We start from the raw sequence: 13,413 nt of genomic DNA, 5'->3' as shown, positions 1-13,413 counted from the left end.
AAGTGAGGCATCTATATACAAAGTATGCAGCATCCACGACTTCCACCTTCTAAAATATAATGCTTTTACTGTAAGAAGTTAGTTAACGCCTCAGCTGCCACTGGATCACTATCCCTATGTCCAGCTTTCTGTGACAAAAGTTGCAGGCATGACAAAAAAACAAATATATCCCACAGCAACTGAATTACAGGTTACTGACTTGGGACAGGCACATATAAAATGTGGTGGGGTAAACATGTTCTGGACACATTGGGCAGTAGATGCTGTATTCTTGTGTTTTAAATTACTTTGATAGTGATTTATTGACCTCAACTTATTGAATCTTGTATAGATAGCTAGTTCCTGGAGAGAATGTAGCTCAAGTTCACATACCATGGTGATGTTTGTTGTAAACTGAACAAGTTGAACTATATGCTCACTAATTATACTTCCTTTTCAGTATTTGGTAAACAGGAAATTGAAAAGGGCATTGAAAGATGAATGTTGATACCAAATATAAGGGTGCTCTGAACTGAAAATATAACTCAAGTTTCATACATGGTCATTAAGGGTAAGAATTTATTACCCAGTTGATGAGGTATGAATGTGAAACATAAAACCCTTAAACAAATTATAGGAAGCTCTAATACATGTTCAAATTCCCTTGAAAAATGCAACAACAATTTAAATATGGCCATTATGTGCTAGAATTTCTAAATATTATGGTCACAATAAGTTGAGGAGTAATGAACCATGATAAAACCCATCAACATAGATATTGCATTTCCACATAAAGCCTGATACCAAATTTCAGAAAACTTTATGTGTTGTACCTGAGGAGTTATATACAATTTCGACAGACAGGCTGACAGACAGACAGACAAGGACAGACACTACTTTGGAGTGAGGGTATAATTAATAAGACCTTTTTTTCTACATGGAAAAAAACACTGATGAAATAGCATCACAAACACTTAATTTACGTTGTTTTATTAAACATTACAGAAACTGCTTGTTGTTTTAATTTTTTTATTGTTTATACAATTAATTTAAAAGGATATCCAGGCTGCTCATATGTATGCATGCTACTAAAACTTCACAAACTTTCACACATTTACTTTCACCGACATAACATTATATGCTCATTCCACACTTACATTTATACTTCATTTGCACATTTATATGAACAGAAATGTATACAACCTTCAAAATAAAAATTGCTGAGGCATGAGCATGACATTAAGTTATGACTGACTATAGGTTATTTGCACTTTTATGAGAATGGATATCTTTTCATTGCAACTAAAATGAAATTAATAAATTCTCAACCTTGAAATATTGCTTCATATCAACCTGTTGGTATTATATACAACAGCTATTAAAATTTTTCAACTATTAAAACAGATATCACAATAAAAGTAGTTAAGGCATTTGTTTTCTTTAAGATTCCTGTTACATAATTTACATCAATATGTATAATCATGATTAAAAAAGGTACAATATTAAAGTATGTTTAAACAACCAGAGACTTCAGGTTTAATATAATAAACAAACAGAATATGATAATATTCAATATGTCAACTTATTTTTCTTCAAAATAGAATAATAGTATATATGAATACAGATATATTATAATATATAGACAAACATTTCTGGATTTCATATGCTATGGTAATAAATTTTATTGGGACATAATTAAATCTGTTTTGTTAACAAAGTTAGAACAGATCAAACTGTATTTCTACCTTATATTGAAATATTCCAAAAATTGAACTTTTAGGAAAAGCACTATTCCAAAGAACTTCTGCTACCACCATTAGACTTTACAAACAAAGCAGTGATTTGAGTAGACTCACTAGAGGTGTAAACAAACTCTGTAAAATAAACATTTTTTACACCTTAATTGTTCTGTTACTGAAATTTAGTGTCATTTATTTTGCAGGTTATGTCTGCAATTATTCACTAGGCAATACAAAAAATTCAATAACAAAATATAATAGGTAATGACGATAAATGTTTGAGTGTACGAGTCAATTGTAAATTTGGAGAAGACATTCCTAATTTGTAAAACTTGTATCGGTGATATTAAATGTTAGTTATGTTGACATAAATTTACATGATGATGAATTGCGAGTAACATGTATAACAAATATTATTGTCTTTTTCTAGATCTTGATTAGCAAAAATATCTTTTTCTGAATCCTTGACTAACATTATAAGTTTTTCCTGATGAATAACACCACATAATGTGTATATTTGTAATATCTATAAATAGCCATTCAGTGGGTAGGAGTTTGACAATGAGGTCAATACATTTTACTTCAGAGATAATTGATGAAAGTTATTTTTATGCCGATCTGTAATATTTGATATAATCTCCATAATAAAATATGTATATGGATAAGCAATACAAATAAAAACTCTTTATTTCCATTTACCGGTATTCTATATAACAAATTCTAGGTGTAAATTATATGGTATCTGATATACCTTTTCCTTTCATGATTAATAATTCTTTGTATTTATAATATCCCTGTTACTAAACCCAATACAATCTGGCAAGTAGTATGGAAAGGATTAACTAGTTTTTCCAAACATGCAAAAATCACTAAAAATTGTGCAACTTTGCATTGGACATGGCATGTTATAAAGTTTGATTTTTTTCTTCTAGACTACAGGATTCTTTTTTCAAGGAATATACAAGGCATTATTCTTATGCAACAACTGTATTAAAATATTTCAGGTTTTATTTTTGATTATTTCCACAGAGTCTTAAAAGCAGAAGTAAACTAACTTTTTAAAGTATGAATATCTGCAGCTAATATTTAAAGTAATTTTTTTCTTTTTATTTAAGTACAACAAGATGTCTTAAATGAACATGGATTGTTTCAGTGACATATATTTATTGGTAATTCATATATTTTCCCTTTGATCTTACTGCCTAATATTTTCGAGTATTAGCGTACTGGCTGTATCACTGAAAATATTAGGCAATGCAGTGAGTGACGTCATAATTACCGATAAACAGAATAATAGGTAGTTTCATTTTTGATACTGACTATATCATGTGAATATCTTAACTCGCCCTAACGGGCTCGTCTAAGATATTCAACATGTCAGATATAGTCAGTATCAAAAACGAAACTACCTATTATTCTATATATATCATACCATAACATCAAATTTTAGAGATACTTAGTAATGCACTGAAAAGAACTCAGGACCTTTTCCAGATTATGTAAAAAAAAACCCAAAAAACTATCAACTTGGTTAAAATTCTTGACTTAGTACAACTATCAAAATAAATATTGATTTTAATAAATATAAAAAAAATTATAGATAAAATCACATTAAAGATATGCAGTAAAAGGGTTAATATTACATATTTATATGATTTGTCAGATTTAGTGCTGAGAAATCTGTTTTTAAAGGTGTCATTTTCCTAAGAGCATTTTAATATAACTTAGCTGTTTATTTAGGCTTGACAAAGTTAATGTTATTTTCAAAAGTGATTAAGCAATAAAAGAGACTAGTTATAAACAATAGCCACTATTTGGCCCATGACCTGCAGAACTAACTTTTTGGGTAAGGCCTCGACTCAAAACATCAAGATAAAACAAGAGGCTCTGAAGGGCCTGAATTGCTCACCTGGTAAAAACATGACATGTTGATATTTATGTTTACCATTAACTGTTACTGCAATCAGTTCTGCTTTTTATAATTATTTGTAAATCTTATTCAGTGATATTTTTGTACAGATTGTATTGGTGATAATTTTTACTAACTTTCTGTCAAACTTTTGAAGATAATTGGCCATGTTTTTTTTTTCTTGTTAAAAAACTTTTTTTTAATGGAAAGTTTATGGAAACTGACAATTTATTATCTCATATGTTGACTTAGTTAAAGATTTTATTTACCATTTCAATTTCTCTCTATCTTCTTTTCTTTTGGATAAAAATGCAAAAAAAATGGGTACTATTCATCATTCAGTAGTAATAACTCCTACAATGAGGTGGTTGACAATTTCAGCCATGTTGACCTATTTGTACGGTTTATTGTGTTGAAAGTTTTTGGTATTTATTTTTTACCTGCAAAATTGGCTGAGTAATTTAAACCAAAATATACTTTAAAATGCTGATCAATTTTATCCATGTAAGTTTTGCTCTAACTGCTTTATTGTTGAGATGTAAAATATAAGCTGTATTTCACAACATATGCTTTACTTTTAGCATTACCATCCATGTCTATTGATAGATCAAACCCCTGGTTACAACTTTTACATTTAATATTCTAAGGAACATTCGAGTAAAGTTTGATGACATTTGCTCTGACAGTAGTTTCATAGATTTTTTAAAGATTTTTTATGACAACAGAGGCAGACTACTTTGGCCAATGCCAATTGATGGCAAATGCTTTATTGCCTTATAGGTCAAGTGAGCAAAAAATGAGGACCAATTTTCAGTTTTGCTATGTTGTGTCAAATGGAAGAAATTTAAAGCAGAAAAGCAAAATGCAAGACACAATTTGATAATATACATAATGATCTCTGATCAATCTAATTAAAAACTGATCTCATATCACTGGTGTTTTCTGATATTTTGCATGAAGACATATCATGGAGGAGCAATGAGAGATGAAGAGTTTAATTAAGTCAATATCTGACAATCTAATGTCTTGTGGTCATTTGAAGGATGTTTTTTGATACAATTTATTATTCTTTTTTACTTTTTATATTCAAGGGGCCTTACACGTGGCCTAGTCATACCTCCTCCTTTGTGGTTTATATTACTGATATTCATTGACATATATAACTCATCTTTTCATCTCACTTTGGACTACATCACATTTGATTGTAGCTTCAAGTGAAATTTTAGTAAAAGTAAAACAAAATATTTCCATTGTTTCTTATCCCTAACTTAAAAGAAACATAAGTGCAGAATATCTGTCAGTTATCAGTAACCTTAAACAATGCATATCATAACATAAAACTATCTAACAATAAATGCAACATGCACATTATTGAAAATATTACAGAAATTGTTGTTTTGCTGTTTGAAATTTTAAGACAAAATTGCACATAACGGTTTCAGATTTGAATGACTAACTTTACAAAGAGTTTTATGAAACAAGCTAAGTTCTTCTCCACAAATGAACAAATGAAATCTCAACTTATGAGCAATTAATGATAATAAATAAATGAATAACTATACAACCTTTCAATAGATAATTGCACAATTTTGCACTGACCCCTGACAAATCATATAATACTATAGGACTTTCTCATTTAATCATACATCAACCCTGAAAGTCAAAACGTATTATTACTCCTTTATTCAACACAAGATATTTTAAATTAAACACAAAATAGACTTTAGACTTAACCAGTTGAAAGACTAGTTCCTACCTAAAGTAGGATTTTTTTTTATTTTGTTGAATTTCTAGTAGTTATTTTTTTTTTTTTAAAAATATATATTTAATCACAACATTCTGAATGAATATAACATTAAGTTTTTTATAGAAAAATGTTGCATTTATCACAAAATCCTTCCTAGGTGTTGCACACAAAAAATGTACTTGTAATCACACCATGAATCTTATAAAGAAGGATTTACTTAAGGAATGACTGTAATATTTTTTTTGTCTAAGGAGAAATAACAAACAAAATTTGTTGCACACTGAATAACGCACGTAGCGGGTTATTTAACAGTGTGCACCTCATTTTTTGTTATTTCTAATAGACAGAAAAAGTATTACAGTCATTTCTTATAATTTAATTCTAAATTCCATTTTAAACTGTAGAAAACCATGAAAACACATTGATGACGTCACGGTCACATGACTGTATTTTGTCTATGGGATAATAACAAAATAATGTCAGCCATCAGATGGCGCGTTACATCCAAAATTAAATTATTTATATATAGCAGTACACCAGATGAGTTTTATAAGAATATACCTTGATAATAAGTTCAATCCTAGAGGCCTATTTTTAATAAAGTAACTTACTCAAATAGGTTGTATACATTTTGTATTAATTATTTGTTAAATTAAAACACAGATTTACCTAAATGTAGACACCTCCAATAAAAATGAGATTTCTTAAACAAAGAATTTTGACATTGACATCCTCAAGGTTAATGTATAATTAGATGACAAATTCCCCATCACAGCACTTTATGATTGTTTATAATTGAGTAAGCCTAACAAACACTATAACAAATCAAATAACACTGGCAGGCAATTTTTCAAAAACATCATTTTTTCCTGCTTGAACACTAGTTCGTCTCCGTGGCAGTGTTGGATTTTCAGGACATCCATTAGTTGTTAATAGTTCAACACATTCTGATGATCCAGAACTCTTGGCATACCATAATGCATTTCTACCTTCATGATCAACGACCTTCACATTGGCACTATACTGTAAAGACAATTATTGTAACTTATTAGATATACAGCTCTTTTTTTATTGTAAACAGGGGCTTTTAAACAGTTACTACAATTTAACTTTAAGACTGAGTATCATAGTTCAGCAATTTTTACTACTGGCACCCTGTTGAAAACTCTATAATATTGTAGATAATTAACAATTTTCTCCCATGTGTGGTTTCATTTGTTGTTTTTTTTAGGTATGGATGGGGGTATACATAATAAATAAATGTTATATTCTAAATTCTTTTCCTGCAAACTAACTTATCGGCAATTCGTATATTTTCCTTTTTATCTTACTGCCTAATAATTTCCAGTATCAACGTACTGGCTGTATCTCTGAAAATATTAGGCAATACATTGTGTGACATCATAATTACCGATAAACAGTATTATGATATTTTGTGTTAAGAATTGAATACTTCTTTTTGTAACTTTATTGAGGTGTAAAAGCATTGACTAAAGTTAAGTTGTATGAAGTTTGGCAGGGCTTCATTGTAAAAATGTGTGCAGGTCAACGCTTTCACAACCCTGTAAAATTACTAAAAGAAGCATTCAATACTTAAAATAACATTGTTTTGCTATGATCATGTAAACACAATTTCTACCAAGCTTATCTTTTATTTACCTGTGCACTTAATTGTGGAAGCTTGTTTCATTATGAATGTTACATTTCATTTGGAAATGAAAGTTAATTTCAGAATGACATGAGATTGCTGTTAGCGAATCAAAACCAATCAAAATAATGTATTATGATGAAGCATACAAGCAATGTAATTATCAGTAAATAATAACTAGACATTACAACAAAAGGCGAACCTAATTTATAAGTCAACATCATACATTGATGGATCAAAACTAGCTGCAGATCAGCAGACAATACAACAAAAGTCTTCATTAGTACAATTTTCATCTTTTTCTAAGCAGCTATAATTTTGTCAAAATTAAATCAACCAGAAAAGGACACAAATGTGACCAAAATCAACAACAATCTACAAATACATTTTTATGAAATTCTATCCAAGTAAAAGAAATGTAATTACAGGAAAAGTAGTCAACTTCAACAAAAGTCAATCTCGATCTGTTAGGCATAATAATGCACTTGTTTGCCAAAACTTCTATCATTATCTGCAGGTAAAATGAAACATTTGAACAGAGTCCCCAGAGTCCCAGTGTTAGCACATATTTTATGCTTCCAATGAGGGCAAAAGTAAAAAAAAATTGTAAGGGTTCCACGGAACCCAGTGTCTCGCCTACTTTTGCTGTAAATTGCAGGCTTAACAAAAATGAGGAAAAAAATCAATAAAAATATTCCTCTTGATACTATCTTATGATTGTAAGAAGCTTCTGTCCAAGTTTGGTAAAAATCCAGCATAGTTTATGAATCTGATAAATGTTTTGAAAACTGCAGACTGTATGTAATGTTAACTGGAAGAAAATCTAAGTCCATTTAAAAGTAAAATACAGAAAAAATGGAGTTATCTTTTTACAAAATTTACTTCTGGATACTATCTTATGATCATAAATAAGCTTCTGTCCAAGTTTGGTACAAACCCAGGATAGTTTAAGAAAGTTATAAAAAAATTTAAAACTTTAACCACAGAGTGAATGTAATGTTTCCCTGCAGAAAACTAAGTCCATTTAAAAGTAAAATACGGAAAAAATGGATTTATCTTTTTACAAAATTTACTTCTGGATACTATCTTATGATCATACACAAGCTTCTGTCCAAGTTTGGTACAAACCCAGGATAGTTTTAGTAAGTTATTAAAATTCTAAAAACTTTAACCACAGAGTGAATGTTATGTTTCCCCGCAGAAAAAACAAAGTCCATTTATAAGTAAAATATGGAAAAAATGGAATTTCATTTTTACAAAATTTACTTCTGGATACTATCTTATGATCATAAATAAGCTTCTGTCCAAGTTTGGTACAAACCCAGGATAGTTTAAGAAAGTTATTAAAATTCTAAAAACTTTAACCACAGAGTGAATGTTATGTTTCCCACAGAAAAAACTAAGTCCATTAATAAGTAATATACGGAAAAAATGAAATTTTATTTTTACAAAATTTACTTCTGGATACTATCTTATGATCATAAACTAGAGGCTCTAAAGAGCCTGTGTCGCTCACCTTGGTCTATGTGCATATTAAACAAAGGACACAAATGGATTCATGACAAAATTGTGTTTTGGTGATGGTGATGTGTTTGAAGTTCTTACTTTACTGAACGATTTTGCTTCTTACAATTATATCTATCATGAACTTTGCCCATTAGTAACAGAGAACTATATTTGGTAAAAATTTACATAAATTTACCAAATTAATGAAAATTGTTAAAAATTGACTATAAAGAGCAATAACTCCTTAAGGGGTCAATTGACCATTTAGGTCATGTTGACTTATTTGTAGATCTTACTTTGCTGAACATTATTGCTGTTTACAGTTTATCGCTATCTATAATAGTATTCAAGATAACCAAAAACGGCAAAATTTCTTTAAAAATTACCAATTGGAGGGCAGCAACCCAACAACCAGTTGTCCAATTCATCTGAAAAATTCAGGGCAGATAGATATTGACTTGATTAACAATTTAACTTCTTGTCAGATTTGCTCTAGATGCTTTGATTTCATAGTTATAAGCAAAAAACTGCATTTTACCCCTATGTTCTATTTTTAGCCGTGGCAGCCATCTTGGTTGAATGGCCAGGTCATCGGACACATTTTTCAAACAAGATACCCCAAAGATGATTGTGGCCTAGTAGTTTCAGTGGAGATTTTGTAAAAGATTACTTAGATTTATGAAAAATGGTTAAAGATTGACTATAAAGGGCAATAACTCCTAAAGGGGTCAACTGACCATTTTGGTCATGTTGACTTATTTGTAGATCTTACTTTGCTGAACATTATTGCTGTTTACAATTTATCTCTATCTATAATAATATTCAAGATAATAACCAAAAACAGCAAAATTTCCTCAAAATTACCAATTCAGGGGCAGCAACCCAACAACCGATTGACCGATTCATCTGAAAATTTTAGGGCAGATAGATCTTGACCTGATAAACATTTTTATCCCATGTCAGATTTCCTCAAAATGCTTTGGTTTTTGAGTTATAAGCCAAAAACTGCATTTTACCCCTATGTTTTATTTTTAGCCGTGGTGGCCATCTTGGTTGGTTAACCGGGTCACGCCACACATTTTTTAAACTAGATACCCCAAAGATGATTGTGGCCAAGTTTGGATTAATTTGGCTCAGTAGTTTCAGAGGATAAGATTTTTGTAAAAGATTACTTAGATTTATGAAAAATGGTTAAAAATTGACTATAAAGGGCAATAACTCCTAAAGGGGTCAACTGACCATTTCGGTCATGTTGACTTATTTGTAAATCTAACTTTGCTGAACATTATTACTGTTTATCTCTATCTATAATAATATTCAAGATAATAACCAAAAACAGCAAAATTTCCTCAAAATTACCAATTCAGGGGCAGCAACCCAACAACAGGTTGACCGATTCATCTGAAAATTTCAGGGCAGATAGATCTTGACCTGATAAACATTTTTACCCCGTGTCAGATTTCCTCTAAATGCTTTGGTTTTTGAGTTATAAGCCAAAAACTGCATTTTACCCCTATGTTCTATTTTTAGCCGTGGCGGCCATCTTGGTTGGATGACCGGGTCACGCCACACATTTTTTAAACTAGATACCCCAATGATGATTGTGGCCAAGTTTGGTTTGATTTGGCCCAGTAGTTTCAGAGGAGAAGATTTTTGTAAAAGCTAACGCCGGACGACGGACGCCGGACGACGGACGCCAAGTGATGAGAAAAGCTCACTTGGCCCTTTGGGCCAGGTGAGCTAAAAAGCTTCTGTCCAAGTTTGGTAGAAATCCAGTGTAGTTTAAGAAAGTTATTAAAATTTCAAAAACTTTAACCACAGAGTGAATATTTGTGGACGCCGCCGACGACAACGGAATGTAGGATCGCTTAGTCTCGCTTTTTCGACTAAAGTCGAAGGATCGACAAAAATCTTATCAACTTTTGTATAAATATCTTCCTTGTAAGCATGATGTGCATGAAATTATTATGTGTTATGGATGGAAACTCCATATCCTTTGTTTTTCTATTATGAAATCAGTTTCAATATTATTTTTCATACACCTCTATTTTCAAGGCAACTGAATTTTTCAAATAGACTCTTTTAAAAGTAAGACCTACAAATCTAAGCTGTAGGTGTGAGAGTGCTTAGAATGCAATGTTCAACAAAAATTGCATTTCACAGAGACAATTTCTACTGTAAAAATTTGTAAAGGTTCCACGAAACCTGGTGTCTCGCCTATTTTATAAAACTAATAAATGTTTTCGAAACTTTAACTGCAGTATGGAGGATATTTTAAGAAAGTTAATACAATTTTTAAAACTTGAATCACAGTATGAATGTAATGTTAACTGGCAGAAAAACTAAGTTCATTTTTCAGTAAAATATGAATAAACAAAAATGAAAGATTTCAAACTGACCAGACATTGCTGATATAAATTTATGATAAAAACTTGTTGATAAAAACAATCATGCAATAAATGTAGGTGTGAGAGTGCTTACAATGAAATTTTCTATATATTAAGTATTCAATTCTGATAATTACATACATACAAAAATATATACAGAAAAATTTGTTAAAGTTCGTTATTTCATGGTTTAGCATATCTGAAACATAAATAAATATGAAATAACGAACTTTGACAAGTTTTTCTGTATATATTTTTTCTTCAAATGCACTGTTGTGCAGATGTCATGAGAAGCAAAACTAAACATGAATATTGCATTTAATAGAGAGAAAAAATCTAAGTTTGGACTGCTTCATGTTTGTTTATTTACCGATGCATGTAACAATAAGATAAACAATATTTGAATTAATTGTACTAACCCACAACAGTAATTGTACAAACACAACATTTCCTAAGGCTGCAGCAATGTGTAGTGCTGTCCTTCCATCATCTTTACTGTATGGAGAGTTGATATCATCTGAATGACTATGGCCTAATACCAGTATTATGTTTCGTATATCTTCACGTACTAATGCATCTATTAATTGCTGTAATTATAAAGCTAAGTTCCTGAGCAAATGAGATGAAAACATGAAAAGATGAACAGACATAGGTAAGGCACTCCATCATCCAGAGAGGAGGTATATAAGAACATCAAAACTCATCTTCTGTGGATATTAATTTGTGGGATACCAATTTTTGTGGATTTTGTGGGACAAGGTAAACCACAAATTTAATTTTTCCCCAAAGTATGAATTTTTTAATGTTTAGTAAGCAGACTTTTGGAAATCCATTTAATTAAATATTAGGATATGTAAATTCTCACAAAGAAATATATATCAATTATCAGCTTTATTATCTACGAAAAAACTAACATCTGCTAAATCCAGATGCTCCGCAGGGCAAAGCCTTAATGACTAGAGGTCGAACCCTAAACAGTTGGGACTAGTATGGACACAACATTCAAGCCGGATACAGCTCTGAATTTGGATAGTGTTTAAATAGTTGACAGGTTTCTGACAAAGAATGAACTTGATTTTTTTTATTTGCCTTTGAGCAATTCACTTTGCTGTTGAATATTAATCATCTCAAAAAACAAAAATATTTGAAGAAATTTTCTTTTTAATTTTTGAAATCTGAAATGAGAAAGAAAGATAACTCCAATTTATCATTTTATGTTGGCAAGTTTCCAATGGAATTTATTAATAATAAAGTTTTTGGCAAATTTCCAATTTACATAATTTAAAAGCAGTTTAGGTGTGATATTCAAATGAGTTTATATTATCAACCTTATACTGCTTTTAAATTATGCTTTGTACTTAAGTAATTATCCATTAACCTGGAAACCCTTTTCCGTCCTTTTTTGTACCTCATTCCTTATCGGTTTGAACCATAACTCCCAAAGACAATTTTTACCATCCCTTTGTGGAATTCAAATATCCGAAATCTAAATACATGGTTAGATTCAGCATATCAAAGAACAACAATAATTCAATTCTTGATGAAATCAAATAAAGGTCAATTTTGGACCCTTTAGACATCACACTGGACCAATTTGATAATTGGGCCCAAATACCATATACCTAAATACATGGTTAGATTCAGCATATCGAAGAACCCCAAATATTCAAATTTTGTTCAAATCAAGCTAAGTTTAATTTTGGACCCTTTGGACCTTAATGTAACCCAATTTGAAAACCGGACCAAAAATTAAGAATTTGAATACACGGTTAGATTTGGCATATCAAAGAACCCCAATAATTCATTTCTTGATGAAATCAAACAAAGTTTAATTTTGGACCCTTTCGGCCCCTAATTCATTGGGACCAAAACTTCCAAAATCAATCCCAACTTTCCTTTTGTGTTCATAAACCTTGTGTTTAAATTTCATTGATTTCTATTTACTTATAAATACTAAAGTTATTGTGCGAAAACTAAGAATAATGTTTATTTGGGCCCTTTTTTGGCCCCTAATTACTAAACTGTTAGGACCAAAACTCCCAAAATCAATCCCAACCTTCCTTTTATGGTCATAAACCTTGTGTCAAAATTTCATAGATTTCTATTTAATTTAACTAAAGTTATAGTGCGAAAAACCAAGAAAATGCTTATTTGGGCCCTTTTTGGCCCCTTATCCCTAAACTGTATGGACCAAAACTCCCAAATTCCATCCCAACCTTCCTTTTATGGTCATAAACCTTGTGTTTAAATTTCATAGATTTCTATTAATTTTAACTTAAGTTATAGCGCGAAAACCAAATGTCTTTGGACGACGACAGACGACGACGCCACTGTGATACCAATATTCGACATTTTTTTTTCAATTTTTGCGGTCATATAAAAAGCTATTGCTTTTCTGCATGTTTAAGAGAAATATTAATCATAATTACGATAAATTCTTCTGGTCCTTAAATAGATATAGGAAGATGTGGTGTGAGTGCCTATGAGACAACTCTCAA

The 13,413-nt window shown here is 30.6% G+C and overlaps 1 protein-coding gene across 11 annotated transcripts in view; it reads right to left on the bottom strand.

Moving 5' to 3' along the window:
• Positions 1 to 953: 953 nt before the first annotated feature.
• Positions 954 to 13,413, bottom strand: part of LOC134708049 (arf-GAP with GTPase, ANK repeat and PH domain-containing protein 1-like) — a 100,734-nt gene continuing 88,274 nt past the window's right edge. For all 11 annotated transcript variants that reach the window (XM_063568311.1, XM_063568315.1, XM_063568312.1 and 8 more), the window contains 2 exons: positions 11,335 to 11,502; positions 954 to 6,397 (listed from right to left, as the gene is read on the bottom strand). In XM_063568311.1, the coding sequence (XP_063424381.1) occupies positions 6,200 to 6,397; positions 11,335 to 11,502 (366 nt within the window). In that variant the 3' untranslated portion in view covers positions 954 to 6,199. The remainder of the gene's footprint in view (positions 6,398 to 11,334; positions 11,503 to 13,413) is intronic.

The sequence above is a fragment of the Mytilus trossulus genome, chromosome 2, assembly GCF_036588685.1.
Source record: "Mytilus trossulus isolate FHL-02 chromosome 2, PNRI_Mtr1.1.1.hap1, whole genome shotgun sequence".
NCBI lineage: Eukaryota > Metazoa > Mollusca > Bivalvia > Mytilida > Mytilidae > Mytilus > Mytilus trossulus.
The sequence above is the reverse complement of the archived record's forward strand: the minus strand, read 5'-3'. Positions and strand labels throughout refer to the sequence as shown.